Here is a 19,686-nt window from a genome sequence, read left to right as displayed (position 1 = left end):
ATATGTATATATGTAATATATATATATATATATATATATATATATATATATATATATTAGGGTTGAAATTTGCTCGACACTATGCAGGTAACTACACACTGAAGTATTTGGATATTGATGATATTGATACTTCTTTTTGGCCAGGACACTAGACCATCAGACAAGGGAAACTGTAACACACTTACAAACTCACACTGAAGACACACACAAATACCTTTTTTTTTTCTCCAAAATTTCCATTTTGTCATCTTTATTGTTGTGTACTTTATAGCTATAACTCCTTACATATCACAAATGGTGCTGCTCTCTGAGAGTCAGTGATGGAGGGAAGCAAAATATTATAGCCCTAAATGATATCATCAAATGTGCTTTTTAGAACGAGAAATGAGTTAGGGAATGGTTTTGGGGGCAGCTGACAGGGAATGGGGTAAGGGCAGGTTGCCACTCATCTATGTTAGGATGGAGGCTAGTGACACAATGACAGTAATTGCCTATGGATCACAATCCGTTGTTCTTCATTTACTTTATCAAATTGAGAACTCCTACCTCCTTTAGGATATCTTTTGACTTCTAACAAATTGTCAAATTTAGGACCTCTGTTTAATATTAGGAACAAGAACAACGTGTGTTACATTTTACAGCTTTGTATGAATTATTTCAAATAAAGTATTTTCATTTGATTACCACAAATACACTTTGAGGAAGAAAAGTCAGGGAGTAATACACTGTTTTCACAAAGACATGTATGCTAAGTATTCTTAGGAGATTTCTCCAGTTTATATAACTAATTGACATAATATTCACATTTATTAGACAACTTTAGAAACAAATTTATTAACTGAAAAAAAAAGCATAGCCTAGATATCATATATTGCTTTCAAAAAATGCCCATGAATAAGTGAGTTGCAGTGGCTTTAAGGGCACATAATCTTATATTTACAGTGCTAACATATCAGAGTCTTTGGTTATTTTATATTACATTAATACTAGTGGAATTTTCTTTGTGGTTACACTAATACCAGTAAAATTTAGTTTTACATACAACTATGAGAAGTTAATTCATTACAGAAACACTTTTAGCCTGTATTAATAGAATCCTATGTAATTGGGTAAATGTTTGGATCATTTTTACATCTGGCTTGTGTGTTTATATGCTTTCAACATTTTAAAAATTACTTTTGGATTCACGTATCTGTGAAAATTTCTATCAACATGAATAAACTTTTAGGAAAAGTAATTCAGTAAATCTGGTTAAATTTCATAGGGTCATTTAGGACAAATTTTAAATTGTCAAGGCATTCAGATGTAAAGAAAATATGTATAATTGTTTTTCATTAATTCACAAATTGAATCAGATCTGGACTTCAATCCGAACATTGATGTATATTAGTAATCATGGTTGGATAAACTTCCCTAAATGTTTGTTGTCTTAACTACAAAATAAACATATTTTTCCATTTCATTGCATTGTTATGAAAATTATTTATAAATATGTTTCAAACAGCACAAGGCACATAATAAGTGTGCAGTGTGAAATTGGCCACATTCAAAATTATTTTGATGAAAAAATATCTGTGTGTTTAAAAACTAATTTTTTCCATTCTGGACAAATTCTCTTATCAAGTTCTCAAGTGCTTGAGTAACTATAAAGATCATTCTCTAAGGTAAAGGAGCAACTTCATTTCAGGAAAGCTAGAGAAAGATCCTATATAGAGGAAGGGCAGTTGTATGCTGTGTTAATTTTTATTGATATTATTGATCAGAGCCAAAACTAATAACATGTTCTTCCATAGAAAATGTTACCCTGGATCCAGACACAGCTCACCCATATCTCCAAATTGATGAAGACAACAAAAGAGCAAAAGGAGGTGATATCTTTCAGGAACTACCCAAATGTAGGCAGCGGTTTGAGAAACTGGTCTGCGTATTAGGTCAGCAATGTTTTTTCAGAGGTAGACACTACTGGGAAGTGAGTGTGAAAAATAAAATAAAATGGACTATCGGTATTTGTAAGGATTCTGTCTGCAGACAGGGAGAAATCATGTTATCCCCAGAGACTGGATTCTGGACACTGTGCTTGAAGAGAAGTAATGGCCACCAAGCTCTTGCAAATCGATGGATAACACTCCACCTTGAGGAATCTCCTGAGATTATTGGTATCTTCCTGGACTATGAGGCTGGAAGAGTCCCTTTTATAATGTGACCAACCTGTCTCATATCTACACCTATAAAAACTGCTTCACAGAGGCCCTGAGGCCATACTTTTGTCCTGGCTTCCTCTACAGTGGTCTAAATGGGCATCCTCTAGCCATTCTGCCAGTAATAAAATGCCAGGAAGAAGATCTTCTTTGTGACTGAGGAAAAATGGTCCTATTTTGAATCTGCTGAAACTTGGTACTTATGTACCTAATTTGTAAATATTAAATTTAGATATATATTTGTTTTATTTTAGAATTATTCAAATGATGAATTCTTTTAAATAAATCTAAAAATAATTTTGATGTAATAATTTATAAAGTTTTATCATTTCAATTTCCAATGTCTATTTTTTAATGGACAACAATTATTTGATTTGAATTACATGCTGTAGAATTTACTTGATAATAAATCAAGTCAACAGAATGTAAATATAATACCCAAAGAAAGTTTCTACATGTCCAAGTGGTAAAGGAATTTTAATTCTTAAGTGATCCCTAATGGGTATGATTTCTCCTTCATTCATATTTAGAGATGGAAGAGAACATAGACTCTACTCCACATCATCAGGATATTGGCTGGAGTCCATACTTTATCGATTTTGCTTAAACTGAGAGGAGCATGATGGTTCTGAAAAGAGAGTTCTGGACTATGTACTGTTCAGTCCATAACATGTTTTAAGTAATTATGTTTTCTAGCTACCCATTTCTTTACCTTTTCATCTCCATGCTATTTTGATGTTTAAATGACCACAATCTCCAATTTAATTTGACATAACTGTATAATTTACTCACCTACTCAACAAATGCTTGTTAGGTACTGTATATATCTGTTCTAGATATCCATTATCTACAACGCTGTAGATTTTCTATCTGTAACTGTAACTACATATCTGGCACTGTCAATAAACAGGCAAACACTGACACATAGTTATTAATTTCAAAGTGCTTGTGAAAGGCTAAAGGTATCCAGATACAGATGGTAGTGAATGAGTTCATTTCAATTTCGACATTATGAAAACTCTCACTGAGAAAGTAATGCATGAAAGATGGAATTTTCCTCACACATAGCTGGAAATGATTCAATTCAATATAGCACACAGAATGCAGAGTGGGCCTGAGTGAGAAAGTAGAAGACCTGTGTGGTTCAGATGAAGGTGTGACAAAATTGTTATAATTCACACTGCAAAGGTAAGTAGCTGAAGTAATATAAAAGGCTGAGTTGAAATGGATTTTCTTTGTGTCACTCACAGATCATTTGGGTTTATTATAATAAATATTTAATATATAAAGAAGCATTAAAATGAAATCCTTAATTTAAAAAAAAAAGGTGAATTATTCTAAATAAATACCAAACCCAACATCATAGGTTATTTTAAAGGAGGTGCCTGAATCTGATTACATGGACCTAACTGCTCATGGGCATGGACAATTTAAGAAAGTCAAAAGAGAACATGGAGGTTTTAGGAAAGAACTGTAGGTGTATTATGAGTTACTGTCCCAGAAATTTAAGAGCTGGCATGGTTGCCTGCCCCTTACTTAAAACTTATGGGAAAAAAAATAAGACGTTAGTCTGGCTCATGAAACCTAAAGTTCCATAAGTGGACCTATATTTGCCTTCTGTCTGGGATATTGAGAGAGAGAGAGAAGAGCCAGTAGCTACTCTGTAGCTTGAGGGAGCAGTGCTGTATTCCATGATTTGTGCACTTAGAGCTTTTCTGGGTGAAGATCTCATGTTTCCTGAAGGTTCAAGTGTGGTCCATGCAAAAGAAATCCTCTGAGATGGTGCCTGCAAAAGGGAACACTATTAGTGCAAATCAGATTGTGTATCACAGGATGCCTGGCAGCTGAGAAAGGAATCTTGACAAGCCAAAATATAGAAATATTTCACCTTCCTCAAGTTAACAGCAAGAAAAAGATCCTCAGCTATATGGGGGTCTTTGAAGAACTAAGGAGGGAAAATAAGCTTGAAATGCCTTCTACATGTAGTGCATTACAACAGCAATTAAGTAAAAACTCTCCTGCTCTTGTTACAAAATAAGAATAACAATGACAACAACAATAATAAGTAAATATAGCTCCTTTTAACAATAATTAAGTAAAAGTCTTCTTGCTCATGTACCCTTTAATGCCCTCTCATTCAAACACTCCACAATTCCCTACAATTTTTATTTTACATTACTGTAGTGAGTAATATATGTGACTCATTCAATTACAGGTGTTTTCCTGTTAACCTTTAGCTAGAGGGCATTGATAAATGCTAAGGGGAAAAGACATCTATCATATGGAGGCATCTTTCCAACTGTCCTGTAGAATAAGATTCAGAAAATGGAAAATTTAAGGCAAATTTTACACAAGACACAATACAATTTCATTTTGCTGAAATGCCTGAAATTCTGCTTAATTAAAGATAAGAAAATGAGGAAGGAGTAAAGGACAGAAGAATAGGGCAAGTCCTCTTGTCTTGCCTAGTCCTTCAAACACAGTTAGATATATAACAAATCATTCTGAGCACACAAGAAATCAAACTGAGGACTGAGAGAACAAAACTGCACATCTACAAGTAGAAAAAAATGATTACCTCATTGAAGGTAATAGGTGCAAAGAGTTGATATGGGAGAGAAAAAAAAACTGTGTGCAAAAAAAAAAATGGAGAAGTCCTTGATTTCAGAGAGAGGAGTGAGCTAACAAGCAAGAAAGAGAAAGACAAAGTGAACCAACAGGCAGGGATTGCACAAGGAAAATCCTTTCCATAATCCATTGGGTGGGAAAAGGAGAGGGACAGACTATTGCAAGTTATTATAAGCAGCAGAGCACAAAGTCTGAAGTTTTAGAAGTACATGCCATCACCCAGTGTCATGCCTGATGGGTTTACCAGTGTTCCTCTGTGAATGGAGGGTGAAGATGTGGGATTGGGCAGCATGATTTTAGGATTATCTGGTCTCATGGGAAGAAACAATTCCTCCCTCTGGAGTGCATTTAGGAGTGATGGCACAGATTCTTCAGGTCTAAAGAACTGATGGTGCCAACATGCTGCCCTGTTCATTAGCATAAGGGCAGAGACATCAGCGGAGGGCAACAAACCTTGGTGCTGGCTTTTTGTTATGTTTTACTATAAACTCTGACCAATGTGCAGTTGTGTGACCACTTTTCTGGGGTAAACTAGCATATTGCAAAAGCATGGTGAGATGCTCCCCTAGAAGAACAGGGCAAGTCTGTGCCCTGTGAGTCCATAAAATTTGGAGTTTTAAAGTCCAGTTATATGCCTGAGATAAAACGCAAGAGTACTGTGCTTCCTGGCAGCAGAGAACTCAGACACAAACAAGGTGAAGGCAAGGATCTGACAGAAGCTGGAGACATAAGAGTGTTGATTGTCTGCTATTATGTGAGGGGTTCCTGAAAAGTGGTGGGCACACACTCCTGCTCCAAGAGGAGAGAGTGGGGTGAGGCCATTCCTCACATCTACCCATCAGCATTGGCCAACTTCAATGAGCAACACAGTGCACCTCAGTAGAGATTGGAGCTGTTTACATCAAGACCTGCCTCCCTGACCCTGTAGGTGCATCTCCACTAGAGCATGTACACCTGAGAATAAGTGCAGCAAAACCTTCCCTGGAAGATTAGTGCAAACCCCTTGCACCAAGTCTATTGATCATAGTGCTCTAAGCCTTCAGCACTGAGGGAAATGAGGTCTATTTTATTTTATTATTTTATTATTTTATTTTATTTTATTTTATTTTATTTTATTTTATTTTGTTTTATTATTTTATCTTATTATTTTATTTTATTATTTTATTTTATTTTATTTTATTTTATTTTATTTTATTTATTCCATTCCATTCCATTCTATGTTGATCTGGACTCTTTTAATAAGCAAACATAGTTAAAATTTTCCACACAGTGGATGGTGTCAAACCACCTACCCCCACCACTGAAGGAAAGGATAAACTCTTCAGAGGACTGAATTCAGGGTGTAGCAACCAAAATAGAATAGCAGAGTGCATATAGGAACCCCCTTTCTAAATGGACCTCTTCTTAGTATAAGCATTACTCTCAGGAGCAGGTATATAGCAGGCTTTCCTAAAAAATCACACACACGAAAGCAAACAAGTGACCTACAGAAAATGACAAGATGGAGGGATTCATCTCAAAAGAAAGAAAAAGAAGTAATGACCAGTGATTTAGTAAAAACAAATATAAGTGTGATGTCTGAAACAGAATTAAAAAATATATATTAGGATATGAGCTGGGCTTGAAAACACTAAAGAAAACACTAAAGCAGAGAAAACACTAAAGAATCCCTTACTTCAGAGATAAAATAACTAAAAACTGTTTATTATATAACCATTGAAAATACTATAATCAAGATATAACCTAACTGCATGCCATTACAGTAAGGATTGATAATGCAGAAAAATAAATCAATGATATAGAGGATAAAATTATGAAAAATAATGAAGCTAAAAAGAAGACAGAAAGGAAGGTATTGTGCCAAAAAAAGGTAGACTTAGTGAACTCAGTGATTCCCTAGATTGTAACAAAATCTCTGTAATAGGAGTCCTAGAAAAGGAAGAGAAAGAAAAGGGGGCAGAAGTTTTATTTGAATATACGGTTTTTGTGGTGGTTCCATACAAATTTTAGGATTTCTTGATCTAACTCTGAAAATAGTCCAGCTTCTAGACTAGAAAACATTTTTCATGATGGTATTTTGATAGGGATTGCATTATATGTGTGATTTCTTTGGGTAGTAAGACATTTTAACAATGTTTATTCTTCTAATACATGAACATGAGACACTCTTCTATTTCATTGTGTTTTCTTCAACTTCTTTCATATGTCTTCTATAATTTTCTGAGTACAGTTCTTTTACTTAGTTTGGTTTATTCTTAGTATCTTATGGGGTTTTGGTGCATTGTAAAAGGGATCGATTCTTTGATTTCTTTTTCTGCTTCTTCATTTTACATGGATAGAAGTGCAACAGCACCATATTTCTGCAGTTAATTTTATATTCTACAACATTGTTGAATTTATGTATTAGTTGCAGAATTTTTTGGTGGAGTCTTTTGGGTTTTCCACATTGAGTATCATGTTATCTGCTAAAGTGAAAGTTTAATTTTTTCCTTGCTGAATTAGATGCTCTTTATTTCCATTTGTTGTCTTATTGCTGGGGCTATGACTTCCAGTGCTATATTAAATGGTAATCGTGAGGGTAGGCATTCTTGTCTTCTTCTTGACTATAGGGGAAAGGATTTATTTTTTTAAAGTCAAGGATTTTAGTAGCTTTGCGTTTTTCATACATGACCTTTATGATGTTGCAGTATGTTTCATCTATCCCTACTTTTTTGTGGGTGTTTATCAAGAATGGATGCTGAATTATGTCACATGCTTTTTCTGCATCTACTGACAGAATCATATGGTTCTTATCTCTCTTTTTTTTAATTTTTATTAATGTGGTGTATCATGTTGATTGATCTGTAAATATTGAACCAGACCCACATTCCAGGAAAAAAAAAATTCACTTGATTATTGTGAATAATTCTTTTAATCTGTTGAATTTTATTTGCTAGTATCTTGTTGAGAATTTTGCATCCAGGTTCACCAGGGATATTAGTACCCCTCCCTCTCCTTTTTAGTGGGGTCTTTGTCTGGCTTTGGAATCTTGCAAATAAAAAACTGAACTGGAGGCATAGTGATTATTGATTCCAAGCCATATTACAAAGATGTAGTTATCAAGACAGGATGCTACTAAGAGGATATATAGAGCAATGTAACAGAACAGAAAACCCAGAAATGGACCCACAACTATATGTTCAATAATCTTCAACAAAGCAGAAAATAATATCCATTATATAAAAATCTCTTCAGCAAATAGCGTTGGAAAAAACTGGATGGTGACATGAAGAAAAATGAAACTAGCTTACATTCTTACTGTAATGCCTCCGATTTCAAATCCGAGAGACCACCAAGGAGCTGATACCGATGCAAATGCACAAGGGTTTATTTGCAAGCTCGAGCTTGGGCCCAAGTATACCAGACACAGAGGAGCAGGGACTTGGATCCCTAGGTTAAAAGGCATAGCAGTTTTATAGGGACCAGTGGCCAATGAGATTGTAACACACACAGAAAGTTGCATAGTCAGGTCAGTCCACACACAGGTGGCCAATTGAATTACAATTTACCCTATAGTAACTGTTTGAACTAGCCTATCAGTCTGGTCAGAATTGGCGCGCAAATTTGGTGGGCAAAAGGTGGGGTTTAAGAATTGGCCTGCAAGTTTGGCGGGCAAAAGGCGGGGTTTACATTCTTTGGTGGTTAGGGGTTCCACATTCCTATATGAACCGGTTTCCAGTAAGGGTGTGCTCAGTGGCTTGACTAGGGTGGGGGAGTGTCTTAAGCAATAAGTAGGTCATATGGGGGTTATACGTGAGATGGTGGGTGTAACACAAAATGGAGTTAGTCTTGCTCTGCTTGTCCAGGGGTAGGGGATTTTTGTTAAATTCCTTGGGTCCCACACTTACACCATATAGAAAAAAATAATTGAAAATGGAAGAAAGACACAAATGTGAGGGAGAAAATCATCAAAATCCTAAAGGAGAACACAGGAAGCAACCTCTTTGACTTGGCTGGGCGACTTCTACTTAGACATATTGCCAAAGGCAAGAGAAACAAAGCAAACATTAACTATTGGGACTTTATCAAGATAAAATCTTTCTTCATAACAAAGGAAACAATGAAGGAAACTTAAAGGCAACTGATGGAATGGGAGAAGAGATTTGCAAATGACATATCTGATAAAGGGTTAGTATCCAATATCTATAAAGAAAATATCAAACTCAACAACCAAACATAAACACCCCAATTAAGAAATGGGCAGAAGACATGAAGAGACATTTTTCCAAAAAAGATATGCAGATGACTAACAGATACATGAAAAGATGCTCAACATCAATATCATAGGGAAATACAATTCAAAACCACAGTGAGATAACTCTTTATATCTGTCAGAATGACTAAAATTAACAATACAAAAAGCAACAGGTGCTTACAAGGATGTGGAGGAAGGTAAACCCTCTGTCAGTGCTGCTGTGAATGCAAACTGATGCAGCCACTCTGGAGAATAGTATCGGAAGTTCCTCAAGAAACTAAAAATAGAGCTACCCTACAACCCAACAACTGCACTATTTACCACAAGGATAGAAAAATACAGATTCGAAGGGGTACATGAATCACAGTATTTATGGCAGCATTTTCAACAATAAGTGAACTATAGAGAGAGCCCAAATGTCCATCAACTGATGAATGGATAAAGAAGATGTGGTGTGTGTATGTGTATATATATATTACTCAGCCATCAAAAAATGAAACCTTGCCATTTTCAATGACATGACATGAGCTAGAATATATTATTATTTGAAATAAGTCAATCAGGGAAAGACAAATATCATATTGTCTCACTCATACATGTGAAATTTAAGAAACAAAACAAATGAATACAGGGGAAGTGGGGTGGGGAGAGAAGATAGTGTAGAAAAACCACAAGAGACTTAATGATAGCAAACTGAGGATTGATGGAAGGGGTTGTTGGGAGATGTGGTGATGGGTAGTAAGGAGGGCACTTGTAATTTGTACTAGGTGTTGTAAATAAGTAATGAATCACTGAATTCTACTTATGAAACCAAGGATGCACTGTATATTACCTAAGTAAAATTTTTAAAAGGAAGTTTATTTGAGCATATTATAACTGAAAACTTTCCCAATCTTTGGAAGGAAACACTAATTGACATCTAGCTGAAAGGGTGGGCCTACGCCGGCCGACTCCATCTTGTTCTGTGTCCTTCACCTTGACCACTCCTCCTCCCCTTTCTTAACCTCCCACTCACCTGCCTAACAGGACTCCAACCCTTCTCCAGCCAATCAGCTGAGGCCACAGCCATTACCTCACCAACTGCCCCTAGGCCCCAATAAAACCTTTGTCCCTTTGAAACTCACTCTCTCTACGGTATCTCACCGCTGCATTGGTGCAGGTAGGGGACTGAGCTCTAGCTAGCTTGAATAAGGGCTCTTTTGCTTTTACATAGGACTCGGCTCCCTAGCGGTATTTGGGGATCATGAATTCTGGGCATAACACTAACACTGAGAATTCCCATTAAATTTAACAAAAGTCAGTCATCACCAAGACATATCAGAGTCAAATTCACAAAATACACAAACAAGGAATGAATCCTAAAAGGAGCAAGGAAAAATAAGTTTTTAATATACCAGGGAAGACAGGTCAGCCTCACAGCAGATCTGTCCATAGAAACTGGGAAGGCCAGAAGGGAGCAGGATGATTTTTGCAATGTGATGAATCAGAAAAATATGCAGCCATGAATACTTTATCTAGCAAAAATGCCATTTACGTTAGAAAGACACATAAAGAGTTTCCCAGACAAATAAAAACTAAAGGAGTTTATGAACACTAACCCATTCCTGTAAGAAATATTAAAGTAAACTCTGAGTAGGGAAAAAAAGACCAAAAGCAACAAAGACTAGAAAGGAATAGATAACATCACCAGAAACACCAATGTTACAGGTAACACAATGCCACTATTAATATCTATCAATATTCAGTCTGAATGTACCTGGATTAAATGCTCCAATCAAAGGACATAGGGTATCAAAATGGAGAAAAAACAATACCCATCCGTATGGTACCTACAAGAGACTTTAGACCTAAAGACACCTACAGATCGATTGTGAGGGGATGGAGAACTATTTATCATGGTAATGGATGTTCAAAATAAAGCCAGAATTTCCATACTTATATCAGACAACCTACATTTTAAACCAAAGACTATAACAAGACATGAAAGGCATCATATCATTATTAAGGGTTATATCCACCAAGAAGGTCTAACAATTGTAAATATTTATTCCTCCACTTATAGAACCAAAATACAGAAATCAATTAATAGTAGTGGCACCTGTGTGGCTCAGTTGGTTAAACATCTGACTTCGGCTCAGGTCATGGTCTCATGGTTCATGAGTTCAGGCCCCGTGTCAGGCTCTGTGATGACAGCTTGGAGCCTGGAGCCTGCCTCGGTTTCTATGTCTCCTTCTCTCTCTGCTCCTCCCCCAACATGTGCGCTCTCTCTCTCTCTCTCTCAAGAATAAATAAGACACTAAAAAATGAAAAAAAAAGAAATCAGTTAATAACAAATATAAAGAAACTCTTTGATATTAATACACTAATAATAGGGGACTTGAAAACCCTGCTTACAACAATGGAAAGATAATCTAAGCAGAAAAGGAAACAATAGCTTTGAATGACACACTGAACCAACTAAATTAACAGATGTAGTCAGAACATTTTAACTTAAAACAGCAAAATACACATAATTTTCAATTGCACCTAAAATATTCTCTAGAACAGATGACAGACTGGCTCGTAAATCGGCCCTCAACAGTACAAAAAAATGGAGATCATAACATGAATATTTTCAGACCACAATGCTATGAAACTGGAATCAAATTACAAGAAATATTTGGAAAGATGACACATGAAGTTTAAAGAACATCCTACTAAAGAATGGATGAGTTAACCAAGAAAAAAAAAAGAATAAATTAAAAAATACATGTCCGCCAATGAAAATGAAAACATGAGAGCCCAAAATCTTTGCAATGCAGCAAGGCATTCCTAAGAGGGAAGTATATTAACATACAGGTCTACATGAAGAAACAAGAAAAGTATCAACTACACAATGTAACATTCCACACAAAAGAGTTAGAAAATTAACAGCAAATGAAGTCTAATACCACCATAAGAAGGGAAATAATGAAGATTTGAGTAGAAATGAGCAATACAGAAACAAACACACAAACAAAAAGCAGTAGAAGAGATCAATAAAACTAAAAGCTGGTTCTTTGAAAGAATTAATAAAATTGATAATCCCTTAGCCAAACTTATCAAAAACAATAGAGAAAAGACCCAAAGAAATAAAATCACAAGTGAAAGAGGAGAGATCACAACCAAAACCACAGAATTCAAATATTTACAAAAGAATAAAAGTGATATGCTAACAAACTGGGCAATTTGGTAGAAATGTACAAATTCCTAGAAACTCACAGAGTACATATACATACTACAGAAAAGTTCCTCAGGGTCATTGTGAGGTGTTATCTCATCCTCCTCCTTTTTCTTCTCCACCTGCCTCTGAGGACTCACAGATGTAGTGTAGATGCTTCTTTGATGCAGATATTTTAAGCAAGCTCTTAGTGGTGAAATATTGCTTAAAATCTACTAAAGATACTGCAACTGTAAATACCCACATTTAATTGTACTCTTTCATATATGAAAGCAAAATATTCTTGGGTCTAAGAAAGTGGTTTTATTTTTGAAAATAAGTCTTCACCTACACTACAAGGAAGGATGCAACTTGAGCATTATACATGTTTAACATGTTCTGAATCTTGCTTCAAGTTATCATCAAATAATGTAGAACTACAACTTCAAAACCTTTGGTGTGGACACAATTTGACCCAGTAGAGATCCTTTCTCCCCTTTGTTTATTCCCCTTTTATAACTATAGGATACAATGAGGAAAATATCATTTCAGGGTCTTTTTCGATGTTTTATCATGGCTGAATATGTTTCATTCAATGCTCAGTTCAAAAGTCACATACTACAAAATGCATGTTTCAGCCATGACATTTAAATTAGTGATTAAACTATACATGTTGCCTAACTGAATTTATATTATTATTATTATTATTATTATATTTTCTGTGTGTAATATTTTTCTTAAACTAAAACCTAAACTCCTAGAAGGCTACCTGCGTATTGTTCAATGCTGCTCATCCAGTGCACTGGATGCAGCCTAACTAAACTAAACACATAATAAAGATTGTTTTCTGGATGACTGATCAACCTGTGTATGAGTTATGGTTGCATAAACCTATAAAAATGTATGTCATGAGTAAATAAGTAAAAAAAAAAAAAAAAAGTAATTCTACACAGTATTAAATACCAACAGCCTTTGAGAAAAAAGAAAGAAGAAAACAATGGATTATAACAGACCAAAACAACATTCAGATATATTTTAATCATGTAACACAAAATTCATGCAGCTGTCAGTTCTGTGTAGTAAGTACATAGGAGTTCATAAAAAGTTCTTTGTCACTTCATGTACTGGTGTATTTTTAAATAAAATGTTAAAAGGATCAACCTCACTGACAACAAAAGAAAAGGGTAAAGAAAGGTTTAGGTTCTCTAGGTCCAGAACTCTGGGAAGATAACAGAGTTGGAGTATCCTAAGCTCACCTCATTCCATGCATGCACTGAGATAACAGCCACATTACTGCAGCTGACTCAAAAAATGACTCAACAACGGGCATATCAGATATTCCAGAGTTAATCATAGAGAAGTCACATCAAAAAAAAAAAAAAAAGAGAGAGAGAGAGATACAGAGAGAGAGAGAGAGGTGGAGATATGGTTGGGAACCAAAACCTTTGCTAGACTAACAAAAAATGGTGGGTGGAGGGGACATTGCAAGCATGGGGAAGTGAGAGGTCAGCCCCACACCATGCACCCCAGTCAGGTGGGACCCACACTGGGAAGATGAGTCATCTTCACACTTTGCTTACAAAATCAGTGGGGCCTAAGTTGTGGGTTTTTATAATCAGCAGAGCTTAACTCTGGGTACTTTAAAAATTAGTAGGTTTAGCTGTGGGTGAGCTGGAGGGCAATAGGAAACTGAGTCCCTGTCCTTAAGGAAACAATATAACAAATAAACCCATCAAGATATAGCATCAACACAACAGTTGGATAAGAGCTTTGGGTATTCGAAAAGGAGATTTATTTACTAATCTCAGAATGTGTACTTAAGGTACAGGAAATTTTAGAAGATTTCTTCAGGAAGAAAAGACCTGGCAATTTCCATTTCTCTCCCTCTACCCCCAGCTTGAGACCCAGCATAAACATTCCCCACCTATCCTGCTACCATGCATGCCTTGCCCCCTTATTCTTCTGTTTACCCACCCCATCCAAACTGCCTCACTCAATAGGCCTACCTCCAAAGAAACCCTTACCCTGAAACACACTACAAGCAGCACTAGCAGGGACTAGCACCACTCCAAAGTGTCTCCTGCCCTGGGGAGAAAAGAAAATAAGCCCCACACACCAGTGCGATTGCAGCGCTACCAGCCAAACCCTTTCCCAGGAGACAGCACAGGAGGAGAGCCCTGATGTCAGTGTGACTACAGTTCTAACAGGTGAATTGAGGGCATTCATCTGATTTGACTGTTGACACCACACTACTACACACCTACAGCATCCCCAGGCAGTTCCCTTAATACAACAGGGATCAAACCTAGACCAGTACACCATACCAGCCAAATTGCACTACTGAACCCAAATGGGCCAAAAACACAAACAGCTCAGCTGCAGCTAAGTAAGGTGTATGACACATACAAGAGACATCCCTGAAACACCTTATTCTGAGACACTAAAAGTCATCACAAGATCTCTTCATCATAAGGCCACAACTTGCAAGACCAGGAGACATAGATCACTTTCCTAATATCTAGAAATAAACATAGAGTTGGACAAAATGAGTAGACAGAGTAACAATGTCACAAATGTACAAACAGGAGAAAAACCGCAGCAAACTAGCTACATTAAACAGAGATAAACAATATGTGTGATAGAGAACAAAGTAATGGTCACAAAGATACACAGTAGACTTCAGAAAAGAGTGGAAAGAGTGGAGTATATCAGTTATCAGTGAGACATTCAACAAAGATTTTATATACATATATATATATATATAGAGAGAGAGAGAGAGAGAGACAGAGACAGAGAGAGAGAGAGAGGGACTATATATGTGTGTGTGTGTATATGTATACATATACATATACACACACACACTGTATCAACAACCTGGAAGGGATGGTAATAAAAAGAAACCAAACTGAACAGCAGAAAAAATAAAATAATAAAAATGAAAAAATGTTAAGGGAACTCAGTGACATCATCAAGCATAATAACATCCACATTATAAGCATCACAGAGGGAAAAGGAGAGACAGAAAATTCATTTGAAGAAATAATAGCTGAAGATTTTCTAATCTTAACAAGGAAGCAGACATCCAGATACAGGAGGCACAGAAATTCCTCAAGAAAATTAACCCAGTGGGGTCCATACCAAGAGACTTAGTAATTAAAATGGCAAAAAACAGTGATAAGAGAGCATTTTAAAAGGAAACAGAAAAAGAAACAAAATAATTACATACTAAAAAACCTCGTTATCAAATAATTTTTGTGCAGAAATTTTGCAAGCCAGAAAGGAATAGCATGATATAGTCAAGGTACTGAAAGGGAAACAAAACTCGCAGCCAAGAATACTTGACCCAGCAAGGTTATCATTCAAGTTGGAAGGAGAGATATAGATTTTCCCAGACAAGCAAAAGATAAAGGAGTTTATTATCACTAAGCCAGCCCCATAGGAAATATTAGTAGGAATTCTTTGAATGGAAAGGAAAGACCATAATCTGGAGTGACAAAAATATGAAAGAACAAACTTTTACTGGTAAATTCAACCATTATGTAAAAGCATTATAGGGGTGCCTGGGTGGTTCAGTTGGTTGAGGATCCAACTTCGGCTCAGGTTATGATCTTGTGGTTCATGGGCTCAAGCCCCGCATCAGGTTCTGTGCTGATGGCTCTGGGCCTGGAGCCTGTTTCAGATTCTGTGTCTCCCTTTCTCTCTGCCCCACCCTTGCTTGCACTCTTCCTCTCTGTGTCTCAAAAATAAACATTAAAAAAAGCATTATAATCAGTTATATTTATAAAATTTGGCAAAAGAAACACAAAATAAAAGGATATAAATGATGCCATCATGTGCACAAAACGTGGAGAGAGGAGTAAAAATTTAGTGCTTTTTGAATGGCTTAAATTAATATAATCCATTGTATGCATAAGGTGTTATACATGAACCAAATGGTAACCATAAATCAAAACCTGGTAACCATAAATCAATGAATAAATCAATGAATAAATCAAATGGTAACCATAAATCAATACACACACACAAAAGGAAAAGGAAATTAAACATATCACTGAAGAAGCCATCAAACCATAAGGGAAGAGAGCAAGAGAAGAAGGAAGGAACATAGAAACACAAAAACTACCATAAAACAACAGACAAAATGGCAATAAGTATATCTTTATCAAAAATTAGTTTAAATGGAAATGGATTAAGTGCTGCAGTTAGAAGACAGAGTGTGGCAATATAGATAAAATACACCTGGAGATTGAAAGTGGAGGGATGGAAAACAGGTACCATGAAAACGGAGGCAAAAAGAAATATAGGGTAGCAATACACATATCAGACAAAATAGACCTTAAAACAAAGACTGAAATAGAGACAAATAAGAATAATACATTATTATTAATAATTATTATTATTATTAATGGGAACAGCCAACAAGAGGCCATACTGATTGTAAATATTTATGCACTAAATTTGGAGTACCAAAATATATAAAACAACTATTAGCAGATATAAAGAAAGAAATTGACAGAAATGCAAAAATAATAGGGGACTTTAGCACCCACTTACATCAATGAATAGATTGTCCAAAGAAAAAATCAACAAGGAAACTCTGTCTTTAAATGACACATTGGATCATATGGCCCTACAAATGTATATTCAGAACATTCCATCCAAAAGCAGCAGAATACACATTCTTTTCAAATGAATGTAGAACATTTTTCAAAATAGATCACAAAATAGATCACATTTTATGCCATAAAACATTTAAAAATATTGAAGTCACATCATGCCTCTTTCCCAACCACAATATGAAACTGTAGATAAATAAAAAAAAAAAAAAGAAAGAAAGAAAGAAAGAAGAGAAATACATGCAGGTTAAGTTCATATTACCAAACAATGATTGGGTCAACCAAGAAATCAAAGAAGAAATAAAAAAATAAAGGAGCTAGAAAAGGAAGAGCAAAGCTCCAAACCAGCACAGAGGAAATGATAAAGATTAGAGCAGAAATAAATGAAAGAGATAATTAACCCTCAACACACACATACAAACACATGCACACACAAAATGAAACCAATCAATGAAACCAGAAGGTGGCTTTTTTAAAAGAGAAACAAAATTGATAAACCTTTACTCAAGTTCATAGGAAGAGAGAGAGAGAGTGAGAGGAAGAGAGAGAGAGAGGACTCAAATAAAAGCAAAAGGAGGAGACATAACAACCAACACTACAAAAATACAAAAGATTATGTGAGAATACTATGAAAAACTATATGCCAAGAAGTTGGGCAATCTAGAAAAAGTGGAAAATACCTAAAAAATACAACTTTCCAAACCTTAATTAGAAAAAAATAGAAAACTTGAATATGCCAACTACTATCAATGAAATTGAATCAATAATTTAAAAAAATGCCCAACGAACAAACACCAGGATCAAATGGCTTCACAGGTGCATTCTACCAAACACTTAAAGGAGAGATAATAGCATTCTTCTCAAATTATTCCAAAAAAAGAAGCAGAAGAGGAATTTCCAAACTCATTCTACATGGTCAGCATTATCCTGACCCCAAAACCATTAAAAACGCTCTAGAAAAAGAAAATTACAGACCAGTATCTCTGATGAGCATAGATATAAACACCTTCATAAAGATATTAGCAAACCATATGTAATAATACATTTTAAAAATCATTCATTATGATCAAGTGAGATTTATTCCAGGGATACAAGGGTGGTTCAATATTTAAAAATCGATCAATATGATACATCATATTAACAACAACAACAACAAAAAAAAAGAGGATAAAAATATATGATTATCTCAACAGATGCAGAAAAAGCTACTAACAGTGTACAACATCCATTCTTGGAAAAAGAAAAAAAAAAACTCCCAACAAACCAGGTTTAGAAAAAACATACCTCAACATGAAAAGGCCATAGGTGAAAACCCCAGAGCTAACATCAACTCAGTTGTGAAAAATTTGGTTTTTCCTCTAATATAACTAACAACACAAGGGTGTCCACTGTCACCACTTTTATTCAGTATAATACTATAACTCCTAGCTACAGCAGTCAGTTTAAAAAGAGAAATTAAAGGCATCCAAATTCATACAGAAGAATTACAACAGACACTATTTGCACATGACATGATGCAACATACAGAAAGCCAAAAACTACTGGAACGGATAAATAAATTTTGTAAAGTCACAGGTTACCAAATTAATACACAGAAATCTATTGAATTTCTGTACACTAATAATGAATTAGTAGAAAGAGAAACTAAGAAAATTGCATTTATCCATGTGCCAATAAGACTTAACTACCTAGAAATAAACTTAATGAAGGAGACAAAATGTTTGTACTCAGGAAACTCTAAAGCATTGATGAAAAATTGAAGATAACATAAACAAATGGAAAGATATCCAATGCTCGTGTATTCAGAGAATCAATATTGTTAAAATTACCATACTAATCAAAGCAAACTACAGATGTAATTCAATCCCTGTCAAAATACCTACATTTTCAGGAAAGGATGTAAAATGTCAAAGAAGGGGGACTCAGGGTTTTCATCATCCCTGAAACACAGCTATTTTGATGTCAGATTACTTAGAACACCCAGGAAATAGATCTGTCGTGTGGCAAAAGGATCTCCACAGTTGGAGTGAGGCAGCTTGGCTGATGCAAGGTGAGTGGATATGAAACTGGGGAGAGAGAATGGCAGAGCTGTGGATACCAGGCAAGACTTTCTATGGAGAGACAAAAGGGAGAGAAAAAGAAAGTGGTTGAGAAAGTGTACCAAGGACAGGGGAGTGAAAAGTACTGAGTGTCCCAATTCTTTTTTGCAAACATCTTTTGGAGTTCGAACTCTGAGGTTTTGGAAGTGTGTGACTTTCTCAGAAGCAGGGCTGTTGTGTGCACTCCTGGGGAGGAGGGAGCTGGCCCCAGAATGAGTAGTGTGGTGGGTTGATCTCTGGGGTGCACTGGGAGAGAAGAATCTCTTCCTGGAGTCCTTCTGGAAGAGGGTTTATTTCACCTCTCTCCCCTTCAAGGAAAAAAGACCCTTCAGGTGCCTGCCAAAGATCTTTCATCAGCAGCATGGAGAGGGTCTATTCTGGAAGAGGCGAGAAGATCCATTCTAAGCCAGTCTTTCAAGACTTTAGGTTTTGAATCCCAGCTGTGTGCCAAAGGCCAGGTCCATTAAGACTTTGGGTTTTGAATCCCAGCTGCAAGCCAAAGAAAAAACACAGGAGTTTTGAAGCATGGCAAACTGGCTTCCCTCACTAATCCATGAGAGCTGCCTGAAGAGCAGGGTTTGAAATCCCTAGTCCTAGGATGAAAGATTGTCATGGCACCATTTTCTCCCCAACACCAACATGGTGGGACTCCCAAAACAGAAAGAGGTTTCTCCAAATCCTCACCAACATCTGTTGTTGCCTGAGTTGTTAATGTTAACCATTCTGACAAGGG

At 36.0% G+C, this 19,686-nt stretch overlaps 1 protein-coding gene across 1 annotated transcript in view; it reads left to right on the top strand.

The window, feature by feature from the left end:
• The window catches only part of LOC131485643 (butyrophilin subfamily 1 member A1-like), a 102,897-nt gene extending 100,528 nt beyond the window's left edge, over positions 1-2,369 (top strand). Inside the window, 2 exon segments of the mRNA XM_058685370.1 lie at positions 1,764-2,186; positions 2,189-2,369. Of these exon segments, the coding sequence (XP_058541353.1) occupies positions 1,764-2,186; positions 2,189-2,358 (593 nt within the window). The 3' untranslated portion in view covers positions 2,359-2,369.
• Positions 2,370-19,686: the final 17,317 nt, after the last annotated feature.

Source organism: Neofelis nebulosa, chromosome 1 (assembly GCF_028018385.1).
Source record: "Neofelis nebulosa isolate mNeoNeb1 chromosome 1, mNeoNeb1.pri, whole genome shotgun sequence".
NCBI classification, from domain to species: Eukaryota; Metazoa; Chordata; class Mammalia; order Carnivora; family Felidae; genus Neofelis; species Neofelis nebulosa.
Note: the sequence above shows the minus strand (reverse complement) of the source record. Positions and strands in the feature narration are given on the sequence as shown.